Source organism: Leptidea sinapis, chromosome 30 (genome assembly GCF_905404315.1).
Source record: "Leptidea sinapis chromosome 30, ilLepSina1.1, whole genome shotgun sequence".
Taxonomy (NCBI): domain Eukaryota; kingdom Metazoa; phylum Arthropoda; class Insecta; order Lepidoptera; family Pieridae; genus Leptidea; species Leptidea sinapis.
This window is the reverse complement of record NC_066294.1, coordinates 2688951-2704183: the sequence shown is the minus strand read 5'-3', so window position 1 is coordinate 2704183 and position 15233 is coordinate 2688951. Positions and strand designations below refer to the sequence as shown.

The 15233-nt window shown below is 36.1% G+C and overlaps 1 protein-coding gene across 1 annotated transcript in view; it reads left to right on the top strand.

Annotated features, from left to right (window-relative positions):
- Window positions 1-15233, top strand: part of LOC126973883 (phosphatidylinositol 3,4,5-trisphosphate 3-phosphatase and dual-specificity protein phosphatase PTEN) — a 79446-nt gene that overhangs the window by 20619 nt on the left and 43594 nt on the right. The window contains exon 2 of the mRNA XM_050821242.1: window positions 11045-11217. Coding sequence (XP_050677199.1) covers window positions 11045-11217 — 173 coding nt within the window. The remainder of the gene's footprint in view (window positions 1-11044; window positions 11218-15233) is intronic.

Sequence of the window (15233 nt, the reverse complement as noted above, 5' to 3'; positions counted from 1 at the left end):
GCTATGTATTTTAGTGTGTCTTAATACGAGTATATGTAAACATAATTTAGTACCGATTAAATTAGTCATACTTTCAGTGATAGTCCGTAGGATCGATATCAAACATTAAATAGCCATTGACAGAGTCGACAACGTAAGACGCAGTGGATAAAAGTGCAACAACCCTTCAGATCCAATTAGCGTAAGACAGCGGTCACGCTCACCTCCGGGTGGGATTATCTGGTCTGCAGTCGGTGTGGTGGGCGCAAACTGCACGCGACATCTCTATATAAGCCAGGCCAATATAGAAGCGTTTTACAATTGTCTTTCTTACACCTTCTCTTCTTTGCTCTGACCCTTTTAGGTGGGGTTGGCTTTCCTAATCTTGCGCGCCATGATATTCTGTCTAGGGTTGTCGAGATGCGGAGATTTTCTTTATGAACGAGGCTGGTCAGTGTAACATGTGTATGGATGGCGTCTTCTGCCTCGAATCGCCGGTCTTACCGCCATATTGTTGACTTATCCTTTTGTGGGGACCAGAATGCGCGTGTCACACAGCACTCTACGGATAACGACCACTTTCCCTTGTCACACCATATTGCATTAATGTTTGTTTTTACGAAAGATGACTGTTTATATTTCAAACGTTTTTTGCTGACACAGCTCATACAAATGTGTTCACGTAACTACTGCCTATTAGAGCAAGAGCCCGTGATCCCCAGACCTACGTCATTTTATAGAAGCTGAAAGTCTGTCAGCGCATGCTCCCAACACAGATAAGAACGATGGTCCGTTATGGAGTTTATGTTGCAGTGGCTTTGGCAGGTAAACGGTTCTAAAGGTGTGTAAAATACCGATCTAAATACATCAAAGAATAAAGTGCGATTTTTCGGTATTACCTTCAGAATATTATTAAAAATCACTTTATTCATTTCCAGACACTTACCATCGTGGCAACCCCTTGCAAGACACCCTTAACGTTCACGAAATTGTAATTTTACTTACGTCATAGTGTAAAAGCTGATTTTTATAATATATAATACTTGTGTAATAAGTAGATAATGTTTCTTCATTAGCCAGACACTTTTGATAGTACCAACCCCTTGCCAGACAAACATTGTAAATCGTAAGAAGAGATTCGTGATTAGAATGACTCATACAAATAAACTTTTTGGCGCAGACTTATATAACTGATAGTCTATGTAAATTTTGAAAACATTATAATTATTAGTCTAGAACTGTAAAATATTAAATACAATTTACATTGAGCCATTTGCATTGACAATCAAAAATGTTTATGCCAATCAATTATTGTTAATAACTATGTTACCACAATTCATACAAATAAATCATAAAAAACATTTTTGTTAAATTTTAACTTCTAAACCGACCTGCGTATAATAAGGCCTCTACTAAATAAATATAACAGTCAAATAGATTATGAAACGCAACCTTTGTTACTCGAAACTTTTATATAGCCATTAATTTATCTAGCCTATGCCAATTTGATACTTTATTTGTGCAAACAGCCCCTAAGAGTAATAACTCTTAATAAAGTTAATACTACACGCAGAAAACGATTTCTACCACAGGGTAAAAAAATATACGGAGCGAAGAAAAAATAAGGAAAATCAAATAAACCTCGACGAGTAATTGAGTATCATTGAATATGGCCGCTGAATCGAAATGAAGGATTCATTTTCATCGCCCACTTTTACTTGTAATCCCCTATTTATTAGATCCTAAAGCTGCAAAATTGGTAAAGGGTATCTCGCCACACTTAATCCGAGCATTTTGCGATGGAAATTTGAAGTGATACAGATTTTATTTTGTGTTTAGGTAATGATTGACAAACGCACACTTACACAAATAATCTTGTCTCAAACTAGGCATACTATGGGTACATGACAACAATATATTTAATACAATATATTACTTATAAACATTATCGGCAGTTTTCAATAACCTATATATCCTTATTTTAACTTACTACATACATACATACAATCACGCCTCTTTCCCGTAGGGGTAGGTAGAGACCACTACTTTCCACTTGCTACGATCCTTACATACTTGTTTCGCTTCGTCCACTTTCATTATTCCTTTCATACATGCTCTTCGGTTTAGGGTACTCTTAACCTGGCCTTTTTTCAAGACCTTTTTCCCTGATTTGTTCTCGAAACGTCCGCCTAGGCCTACCCCTTCCAACACTTTCATTCAGACTGGCCTTATACACTTTCTTCGTCAATCGTTCTTCATTCATTCTCTCGACATGGCCAAACCATCTCAGCTAACTTACTAGAGGTAGACAAATCTATCCTTTTACGCTTACTTATATTTCAATAACCTATCGACACATAGCATTGGACTATAGCTTATAATATAATTATATTGGACATTTGGATTTTGTTTTTGAATCTATGTCGAAAAGAAGTTCCATCGTGAATGCCGACATTAAATATTCGAGTTCGTCACAGGATTATGAACATGAGAAATGTTGCAAATTACAGCTTTTTGACTGGCCGTGCCGTACGAATCGTATCGATTTCGCTTAGTCCGAACAAATTGTGTATTCTTTCGAGAAAGCGAACGAATGCAACTTGCCGATTGTAATGGGCGGCACGTAGCAACACCTGCGGTTTCGCAATCGCTCCTTGAATACAATTGTGCTTGCTATTGAACTATTGTTGCCAGCCGACAATTACTGTTGTCAGCCGGCGTCAATTATACCTCACAACTTCGCGGAGAACGTGAGAAGTTTTAGTTGAACATTCAAAGAATAGGAATGGGTGTTAGAACGGTGTTTCCGATACTCTTAATTCGGTTTCGTTTCTTTACAATTTTCCTGCAAAATAAATACTGATGGCATTTACTTCATTGCTGCACTAAAATCTACGTCTTGGCTCTTATAATAATTGGTCCACTAATTCTAGATATTAGTGAAACTACCTTCCGTATCAGTCAATCCTTTGACTCTTCTTTTTACCAGTAAGAGAGTCTATTGCACCAGATGCCGGCTAGATTATGGGTACTAAAACGGCTCCTATTTCTGCCGTGATGTAGGAATGTGTAAACATTATTGTGTTGTGGTCAGAATGGCGCCGTAGCTGGTGAAATTACAGGGCAAATGAGACTTGACATCTTATGTCTCAGAATTTTTTGTTTTTTCAATGGGCGTATCAATTATCATCACTTGAACGTCCTGCTCGTCTCGTCCCGTAATATAATTCTTTCATCAGACTGCCTTAGCTCATATAGTCCACAATAAATCTTACATTGTTATCAGTCCAGATCAGATGTATTTCGCGACACGATCACGAACGAACCTCGCTCTTGTTTCAACGTTTTTTCTCTGACTCGGCAGTTTTAGTTTCCCAACGTCGCTTTAAATATGGTAATGCTTAATCGATTCTTGTAGAACAACGACTTATTCATTTAGGCGTGACGTTCAGTCATGGGACTTGACATTTAATCTATTTCAAAATCTCCCAGTGACTCTCGAGCTTTCAGAAAGTCTGATCGAAGAGTTTACCATGAACCTCGGCTCTTAGCGGTTGTTATGATTAGAGATTATTCCATCGAGTTATATTATACTTTAAAGCCTTCGGGTGATTCACAACCTTTTCTTGGTCATGGACAACTTCGACGTTTTTATTGTTAGCAGGGACCACGTTGTAGAAGAAAAATAAACTGAATCAATACGAAAATAAACTTTAATCAAAAATACTAATAACTACTAATTAATCAAATATACTTGAGTAGAATTTAAAATTTCATTGCATTTGCATGGTATTCTTAAGGCATCCAGGAAGAGTCTTCGAAGCTAACGCCTCACGGTGGATTATACAATGTTTTGTTGTTGCCTTAGGATTCTTCTGTTTTACTAACGTTGCCAGACCAGAGCGTGATCCCAACATTGCTGGCCAGAGCGCCATCCGTACATAAACCAACGAGTTTCTCCCAGCTAATGTTATGTTTCTGAAAATATTTCGATATCGTGTTAATGACGTCGATACCTTTTGAAGTTGTTTCCAGTTCTCAAGAAATTTATAATTCTTTACAATGTGCAGCGTGCACGTATTGAAATTGGTACGCGGTCTGCGGACTATATTCTGACTCCTGCGGACTACTGGTGGTCCGTGGACCACTCGTTAGAAACCACTGCTCTAACAGTTCTGTTATACTAAATAAATAATTTAATTGTTAAAGATAACAAGAACTTAAGCCACGAAATTGGTTGACTTAACAAGCAATACCCAGATTAAACTCTAAAATGTAGATATATAATTTACTTGGACTTATATAATATCTAAACGGAATAGTCGCTTCGTCGGTATTCTAATGTAGACGTGGTGTTTACTTTTTTATCAGTATAGGTTAATGAAAAATTCTTTTTGTATTTCATATGAAAACTCAATACCTTGAAATATTTATTTATATTTTATTATAAGTAGTATAAATAATGTATGTGTCAATTTATTCGTTGACTTTTTGCCATCTTGTAGGTATTGACTGTAGAAATTTCGGAAAATATAATCAAAAAAACAAAGACAACATGAAAAAAATATTTGTAGTAGAAAGATTTACTCGTTTTGACAGTAAGACAATTAATGAAAGATTGTTGGAAACATTTTTACTAACTTATTCCTATACAAAAGTAACCTTTTTAATTTAATTAAAACCAGCCATATACAAAATAGTACAGCCAAAGAGATTTTTACAAGTTTGTACATACTATGCGAAAAGACTTTCCCTCATCTATTGTAAGTATATATTTTATGCGGGTACTTTTCGAATGTTTATTCAATATATTGGTTACTGCGTAATATTTTTTTTATACGAGCACGATAGTTGATTAAACAACAAATGTTATTCATTTTATTTCATTTCCTACTAATTATCGTTGATATAATGTTATTTATCAAATATTATTTATAATAATTATTCGCTAATAAGGATATTAATTAATATCGCCGTTATTGAATATAGCTCCGCTCTGTTATATCTAACATAATATGCTTTATTCATTGGATAATGCTTAGTCTTTCATAATATTATTGATATATATTTTATTCTGGTAAAAGATTCTATATCGATCATAGAATGAAGCTGTTAAAAGAATACAAAGTTATATTTTTGATATTGTGATCATGTTTATTCTTTGGGACTAAAGACGAGCAAGTCACACTCGCATTAGACCGGTTTCATCTATTCCTTTTGTTTGTTCTTAGTGCCGCTCGAATTTATAAAGATCTTATCTTCATTTCCCTAAGTAACTTTCAAATATTAGGCAAACTAACAGACTGTGTTCTGTTACCAAAACATTGATGTTAACACTCGGCAAACGGCAATTAAAGTATTTAATTACTGGTACTAACTGACCGATTCATTAACTCAGCCAAAATTTTGAATACTATGATTTTGGGAAAGTTAAACCCTAAGGGATAACGGTTATATGGAATCATTTTTAAATCAAGAAGAAAGATATTTAAATTTGCAAGAGTGACATCTCGAGTCAATTTCCTAGTATGCAAATACTGGGGTTGAGCAGGTTATCAACTAGATAAATATAATAAAGTAGATCCTGCAGATGAAGCCACAACCTGAGAGTTGAACAAAGCATACAAGATTTTATGACGATACCTCACACGAACGGTTAGCTCAGTTGGAAGAGAACTCACACGGAACGCGAGAGGTCAGAGAAAATTTTGTTTGTATATTTTATAATATGGTCTGTTTCTGAAAATAATAGTTTTAATAAGTACAGTAATGTTGAGGTTGCCCTTTCAACGTCCTAAGGAAGCGCGGCTACTGGTCTAATTACCGACGCCATCTCGACGCGGAATGACGTGTGCGACCGCGGTGCATGACGCGATGGAACGGTACCACTGGCTTCCACCACCGCTTGGCGCATGCCGCGAACCGGTTCCGCCGTGCACTCTGAACCCACGCCGTTGTCATGCCGGCTCGGATTCGTGGCACCTCCCATTGAATGTGCTTCGCTTACCGGCCTACCGACCATTTATAACCCGACTTAACAAATACATTGACGGACAGTTGTATCACTTTTCGAATACTATGAATGGGACGGTTATTCTATTGGCCATGTATCTGATTTTGTTATTGGGGAAAGTATAGGTGCCGAAGACTGCTCTAGTACTACTGTACTACATAAATATATTTTGTTTGGAAGAACCTTTTGCCTGGGGTAGATTGGGAAAGCTGACTAAGTTCTTTGCGTGTTCTTTGGAGTTGTTCCACGAAAGAATATGAAGGCGTATCTTAGATTAGAGATGGGCAGTGTCCTTTATACGATCCAGTACCTACTGTACAATTCAGTACGGACGCAACGAAAATGCGTCGGGGTTTGAGACGTCATGGGAGCATGTGAGGCTCAGTTCAAGCCAACTACTCATGTGTATTGTCAATCAAACTATTAACAAACTGGCTTTTGAACCCTACATACCCAAAAGATATTTAGTATTAACCTTAAAAACTATTTAAGTAACACAAAATATGTAAAAAATAGCCAACTCAAAATAATGTTGAGGTTCAATTAGATCAAAAGTTATTTCTTATTTGTTAATAATTTGACGATTTATATTTAATAGTCCATTCTTAATTTATAGCAAATGTTATAGTAGATTGAAAACTAGAAGAATGTGAAATTAGATCGTAATTTTAGGATTGTCTGCAGACATTAACATCTATATAGATCTTAAGTTGTTTGTCGGTGAAGTCGACAACCACACCAAAAGTTACGTTATATTGAACGTGGGTCATATTTTCGTATTTATTTATGGTGGGTTTATCTTTACAGTAGCCTTGATACTCTAGACGAGGCAGTTGACCCTTGTCCATCGTCCGATGACGTCTAGCAATTGTCATCTGTTAGGAAATATCTAAAAGCCAAGCCAGAGCAGTAGACATCATTTCGCAACCGCCCCAGACGTCATTAGCATATAAATACCAATTTCGTTACGAAACCCTCGCGAAACCACAAAATTGATACTGTTTCCAATAATGCTAATTCGCAGACGTTTTTAACGAAAATGATGTAAACACAGCGATATATCCGTTTCATGCAAATTCGGTTATTATATTAAAATTATTGGTCGAGATTAACGGGACTTGTCTTTTAGTCCGCTTTTGTAACTTGTGTATAATTGGCCACCTTTGTGGCTCTTTATCTAAACACATAAAGATAAATTGTGTCTGGGATATCGAAAAAGCCGCTTATGAAGAGATATATTATTTACATTAGTCTAGGCGTTTTTTTGTTTGGCTTTCGTTCGGCTCCCAACTCAGGTAGGAGGAGGTATGTATGAAAACGGGTGCATAGAATGTTAAGTTAACAAATTCTTAGGCTACACAGCTTGCAGGTATGGAAAACATAATTTTATCCGAAACATCGTATGTAAAAGAATTTTAAAGCCGACATTGAGATTCATTTTAATTTATGGAGTGAGAGATTAGGTACCCAATAATAATTGAACATTATTTATAATATGAGACAATGTGACGAGACGAGCAAGATGATAAGACCTGCCCGTTAACGTAGTACCCGTTAGTGCCGCTTAGGATTCTTGAGTGAATTCAATGTTCTGAGTGGGATCGCAATTACTGTCCATATTGAGACCAAAGATGTTAAGTCTCACTAGTCCAATAACTTCAATAGCTATGATGAAACATAATAACGCTAAGGGTCTATGCTGAGACAGAGACAACGCAGGTCCACGCAGCTCAGGGCAGATCAGATTTTGTTGCTTATGTACGTACTAAGAGCTACGTACCTACGCTGCGGCGCAAACATGTCTGTCTTTAAGGGTTAATACTAGACATCGCGAACGTGACTTGCTGCGTCGCAACATAAGCTGACCTATGTGTGTCTCGCCTGCCCTGCCCTGCTAATCCTGTACTGTGCTGCGTGACCTGCGTCTAAGCATACGCTTAGCCTAATGCTTGCACCTTACTGCTTCACGGCACAAAAACGAGCCGCTGGGAAACGTAGACGCATCCTGTGCAAAGACCATTGGGACTCCTTTGCACAGGATGACGGCTAGATTATGGGTACCACAACGGTGCCTATTTCTGCCGTGAACCAGTAATGTGTAAACATTACTGTTTCGGTCTGAAGGGCGCCGTAGTTAGTGAAATTAATGGGGAAATGAGACTTAACATCTTATGACTCAAGGAGACGAGCGCCATTGAAGGGCCGCTCAGAATTTATGAGGTTTTTTAAGAATCCCGAGCAGCACTGCGTTGTAATGGGCTGGGCGTATCATTTACCATCAGCTGAACGTCCTGCTCCATGATTTTCATAAAAAAAGACGTCTCCTATAAAATTTTCTCACATTTTTTGTAATTGTGCCAAGCATGCTAATAAATCAAATTAATGATTCAAATTTTTCTTTTAATTATTTCACCAATGCCAAAGTTCTTATGCATACTCCACATTTCGCACGCAAATCCTAATGTCCTGTCGTGAGTGACTGCGTAAACATGTACATAATATCATCATAGACTATATTAACTTTAGATAGAGCGATAACCCGCTCGTTACATTTAGTACAGTCTTTATGATAATATTTATTTTTCTAACAAATTTAGTCAAGCACATTGATGGTTTTAGCTATAAATATAATATAATGGGATTTGTGTAAGTTTGGACTTAGGCTGAGATATATAAAGTAGGTTCTTAGACTTTGCTCAGACTTACATAAGACAAAAGGTTAACTTGACTTTCGAATTAGGCTGGCTTAGCTCAGCATAATTACAGGTGTCAAATGACTTTAAAAACTTAATTAAAGATTATGCTAATCTAACACTCGGCTAAGTTTTATACATATTAGCCTAGGAGGTAGGTACTTATCATTACATAAAAATTCTTAGTCCAATGTAGAATTTCAAGATATTCAAATCAGGACACTTGCCGAAATTCACGATATGTGCCATGTTTCATTATTCCAATGAAATAAATACCTAAATACTACTTTATCATTCATTGCGATTACCGTTGTTACCGTCGAGTATTATATTGATTTAGTTAACTTTGAACTGTATTGTTCAAACCAGTGGGAGGCTCCTTTACACAGGAAGCCGGCTAGATTATGGGTACCACAACGGCGCCTATTTCTGCCGTGAAGCAGTAGAGCCGTAGCTAGTGAAATTACTGAGCAAATGAGACTTAACATCTTACTCCTCAAGGTGACGAGCGCAATTTGTAGTGCCGCTCAGAATTTTTGGGTTTTTCAAGAATCCTGAGCGGCACTGCATTGTAATGGGTAGGGTGTATCAATTACCATCACCTGACCGTCATGCTCGTCTCGTCCCTTATTATCATTAAAAAGAACCTGTCGGCTCCGTCTACATAATTATACCACCAAAGCTGTAAAATACGCATTGCTGCAGGGTTTGCGGTCCGACATTGGCACATACCGGCCTCACGTCCTTAGATGCTCGTTTGACGCTTGTATGATGTGAATTGTGTGTTTACGATGTGACAACTGCATGCAAGGTGAACGAGCCTTTATACGTGCTTAGAGTGTGACGAAATTAGCAGATCATAATCGATGTCAATCAATGATTTTCATTACTAACATCTTGATGATAGGTTTGCTTTGTGTTGACGTGGCTATGGTGCTAAAACTAAGTAAATCTTTCCGTTTTATTGTAATATATTAAGCATTGAACTTTAAAGGTTTTATATTTTTTCACTTTATTTGCATTTAAAAACATTATATTACTAGCCGACTCGTCAGACGTTGTACTGTACATAGTAAATAAAATACTGTTTTATTTTTATGAATTGTCAATAATATTTCATAACATCAATAATTATTTCGTAAAATATGCTCCCTGTTGTAATAATGAAAGTGTCTCACGGCAGAACTGTTAAACCGTGCGTCAATAAATTTTCTCATAGAAAGAATGTCCATACAAAACAAATATTGAAAATAAAAATAATTATAGGTCCCAAATCGAAATAAAAACTATCCTATCTCTCAAGTTGGACTAAACTGCACTCCATGAAGTAATCCCCATTAAAATCCGTTCATTAGTTTAGGGAGTCCATCGCGGACAAACAACGTGTCACGTAATTTATATATATATTAAGATTTATAACAAAGCACTCACATTGTATGTTATTAAGAAGTTATAAAATTAGCTTATGGAACTAAAGGTCTTCATTAAATTAAATAGTGTTAAGTATTTGGATTGTAACCATTTGTATCTGAATAAAGAAAATAAATAATATTAATATCTCAGTTTCCTTTTCGTTCTTTCCATCACGAATGTTTATAAGAGCTGTAATGATAAATTATCTGCAAAAAAGACTAAACTATCTACCAAACGGTCAAACGAATGCGGCTGTTGTAGATTCCATCGCGATGAGAGTAAAACTCATTTTCACATTCGACTCTGCAAGGAGCCGCCATTTTCAAGGATACTTTTATAATATTGTTAGCTACATGTGGGTTCGAATCCCGCATCGTTCATAAAATTTTGTTTTTCAAATTTTATTTGTGTATTAATCCTAGAAGTGAGGGTTATCACTTTAAAAACATAACATATTGTTTGGATATAGTAATAGATTCCAAAAGTCAATAATTGTCTGTTTGGCCTGCCATCAATTGAAACACACATTTATTTCTAAACTAAGGAAGGAAAATTCTTGAGAGCTGTTTCAATTTCAATTTATTCCTTAAATATAACATTTGGAGTAAATACTATAATTGTACAAGGCAGTATTATGGATACCCAGTTTGTGTGTCGCAATTTGGTCTGAACAGCAGATCGTAGTACGGAGACCCATATTTTTATTAGTCGTTTAGAAAATCATTAATGGTAAAGCAACACTTTTCTAATAAAACGTTTGTGAGTATTTCGATAAGTTCATTTTCGTTATCTATGCTTCGAATATTTTCTGGTTTCCACAAGTATACTAGATACCTTCGAAAAAATAACGTACAACCTTTTAGAAAAGCCGGCCAGGCTCGATTTTCTTCGTGTTAAGAATAATGTCATTGTTTTTGCCTCGTGTATTTCCTGAACCAGCGCTCAGATATCACAGATCGGCTGATCGCGATGGGGTTCCCGGCGGAGAAGCTGGAGGGCGTGTACCGCAACCACATTGACGAGGTGTTCCGCTTCCTGGAGCAGATGCACCAAGACCACTACATGATCTACAACCTGTGCACCGAGCGCCGCTACGACGCTAGCCGCTTCCACGAGCGGGTGAGTCTGACCCTACGATCTAATTTTTTTTTCATGATAATAAGGGACGACACGAGCAGGACTTTCAGCTAATGGTAATTGATACGCCCTGCCCATTACAATGCAGTGCCGCTCAGGATTCTTGAAAAACTCAAAAATTCTGAGCGGCACCACAATTGCGCTCGTCACCTTGAGACTAAGATGTTAAGTCTCATTTGCCCAGTAATTTCACTAGCTACGGCGCCCTTCAGACCGAAACACAGTAATGCTTACACATTACTGCTTCACGGCAGAAATAAGCGCCGTTGTGGTACCCATAATCTAGCCGGCATCCGGTGCAAAGGAGCCTCCCACTGGTAATTTATATTAAAAGTAACGTAATTATAGCGGTCGAGCCGCAGCCAACTTGCGGACACAGAATTAACACTGCTCGTTGCTTTTTAGGGTTCCGTAGCCAAATGGCAAAAAACGGTACCCTGATAGATTCCTCATGTCTGTCTGTCTGTCCCTCCGTCCGCTCGTATGTCACAGCCACTTTTTTGGTAAGTTGATGTATTCTGTACCACGTTAAGATTTTCACACAAAAATAGAAAAAAAAAGACACTTCCAAAGGTGGGTAAAATGTGTGTCGCCTCCTGTTAAAAAATAATAATAATATGTAATGTTTTTTATAAGTTATTTCTTTGAATTGCTTTACTTTTGTAAGACGCAGTGTAATGCCAATAAGCAAAAAAAAATATATATTTTCAATATGTCAATAAACTACAATATTGCATAAATGAGACATTTCGTAGCCAGCATGCCTATATCTGTTTTCTGATTTCAAGGGTGGAATTGATTGGGCTGATACTGTATTTTCAACGTTATTGGTAGACGATTAATAAATAGTTCAAAAAAATTCCTATTTTCCTATTTTTTTTAAATTCCTACTTTGTTCGTTTTTAGTGTCCTTCTAAGACAGAGACTATCAAACTTATGTCTTTAACCGCCTCCCTTGAAAGTCAATTATTTTTCAGCGCCCCTCTTTTTTTTACCACTCCTAGTACAAGTATTCCTAGTTTTATATCATACAAGGCAGAAATATAAACTAATTAGATAGTCTGTGCACTCATACGTTTTATATTCATATCCGTGATTCTTCCAAGTGGCTGTCATACAAAAACGTTCATTAAATTCGTATTTTTTTCATGGATCCGTAAAATCATGGATGAGTGCACAAGCACCCTTATTTGAAATATTAAATAAAAGTATCCTAATGACATTCATACATACAACCATCGCTCCCCTAAATCACGCCAATGCCCCCCATTTTTTTCTAGCCCCTTTACCGACCCCCATCTAGGTATCTAACACGCACAAGGGGCGTTATCGCTCACTTTGAGAAAGACTGTTCTAAGGTGTCCCAAATGCGGAACATCGGAGCCCGGAACTAATCGTGCGTAATAAAGGTGGCATAGTGGTGATAATAGAAATTAGTTATGAAACTAGCAGTGTTAATCTAGTGATAACTACTTATCAGACTTACAAGAGTTATAACTTATACCTACATAATTTATGCGTTAATTAAGTAGATGTACATATAATATAAGAAATATATTAAAATATCAATAACAGCACTACTGAAGGTGACGAACGCAATTATAGTGCTCAAAATTTTTGTGTTGTTCAATAATCTTGAGCGGGACTGCATTGTAATGGGCAGGGCGTATCAATTACCGTCAGCTGAACGTCCTGCTCGTCTCGTCCTTAATTTCATAAAAAAAAACTATGATTTTAAAATGGAATCAAACGTTGTAGATGTGAAGACCAAGAGTTGTGGATCAAATTTAATTTGTGTATTTAAAACAAATTATAAAATATTACATTCGTATTACATACATAAAATTATTCTAAAACTAGGCATGAACAACACAAATTACATGTTTTAAACACGATACAAGTATCACTGAGTTAGCTCTGCGAAAACTCTCATAATTTGCATACATTCGTAATGTAATACAACCGTTGTTATGTACATGTTCTCTCAAACTTTAAATAAAACTTCCTAGCTGTAACATTGTGACAATGTTACACACATCCTCTTTTATTTATTACTTTTTATTAAGGTAGGTACTAGCTGACCCAGCAAACGTTGTATTGCCGATATTAAAATCGCGATACAAAAGTAACTGTTGAACGTAGATGGGTGAAAATTTGAAGTTGTATGTATTCTTTAATGCTGCCTCATAATCAAGAAAAATTTGAAAAAAAAAAAAAATTTGGCGTGGACCACCCTTAACATTTAGGGGGATGAAAAATAGATGTTGTCCGATTCTCAGACCTACCCAATATAGACTCAAAATTTCATGAGAATCGGTTAAGCCGATTCGGAGGACAAAACCGTGACATAAGAATATTATATATTAGATATAAAATATTAAAGTCAAAGTCAAATAAACTTTATGCAACTAGGCTTAAAATAAGCACTTTTGAATCGTCTATATAAATATTTCTTTTAAATTACTGAATTTACCATATTATGTTCGTTAAAAGTTGAGCTCTTGAGAAGTTCATAAAACTCAACGACCACTCTTTTCAATCAAATAGAGTATTATACAATGGCTGTTATATACATAACAAATTAGTTTGTAAGGTGTTGCATCCAATATATGAGTCGTGTTTAAATAATATAAATTATTTCATAAATAGTAATAAATAATTAACTGTATAAATATAAATTATCGTATATTGGATGCATCAATCTATAGAGCTTGAACTCAATTTTTGTGTAAGGATGCTTCGTGAACATAGTGTTCGTGATTACTAGAGACCGGATTATATGATACAAAAAATTCCTAAAATATGCATGCAAATATGCAAGTAAAATAGCTGAAATATGCACGAAAACCCATAAAAAGGGCCAAAATATGCATACAATTAAAAAGGAAAAAAATAAAAGTCATATTTTAAATATTTATTTGATTTTATAAAGGCTTGTAATGACAATCGTATCTGTGAAAAAAACTATCACAAGATCTACCTACTTTTAGGTAACAATGAAATTTAAGATTTAGTTTTAAAAATGTGTACTACTAAGTACTGTTCTAAATGTTCTGTAGATAAATTGTGTCTATTATCGCTTAATAAATTTTTGTAAGCGGAAAAAGAGCGTTCTACGTCTACTGAGGTTACTGGGCAGAATTTAAATTTGAGTGCAATGTTTGGGCTTACTATGAAAAGCATCGAACGATGAGCGAGCACGAGCGTTAATATGCTTATTTTTTTTCTATAATATGCAACTACCGCTGAAAAGGTACTAAATATGCAATATACATTTGCATATAATCCGGTCTCTAGTGATTACTGTCACAATTAGGAATTACATCCACGTTTGCAATTGCATTACGTTAAAAAACCAGTGTTGGCAGATCCAATATGACCAAAGAGAGTGCGTTCTCTCATTAATAGCCGACGATGCTCTAGTAGTTTGTTCGGTGTTAGTTATGTATGTATGTATAGACTTACTTATTTGGTCTCTTATACCAGATAAATTGTTTTAAGCCATAATGTGTTCATGGCGCGCGCTCGGTACCGCCGGCTGACTGGTTTTAGTACACTTGCTGTCGACAAAAACTAGTCGGTACATACTAGGGCGGGATGCTCTTAGCAGCTGTTGGCGATGTACAATGTAATATCCTATATATAAAATTCTCGTGTCACAATGTTTGTTCCCGTACTCCTCCGAAACGGCTTGACCGATTCTCATGAAATTTTGTGAGCATATTGAGTAGGTCTGAGAATCGGTCAAAATCTTTTTTCATACTCCTAAGTAATTAGGGTTGTTCACCCTTAAATTTTTTTTTAATTTTTGGACGAAATTTTTTGTTTTAATTTTTTTATAATGTGGTAATAAAAATAAATACAACTTCAAATTTTCACCCATCTACGATCAACAGTTACTTTTGTATCGCGATTTTAATATCGGCAATACAACGTTTGCCGGGTCAGCTAGTATATAGATATTTATATACGGAGAACTTAAATTATTTCAACAGTAT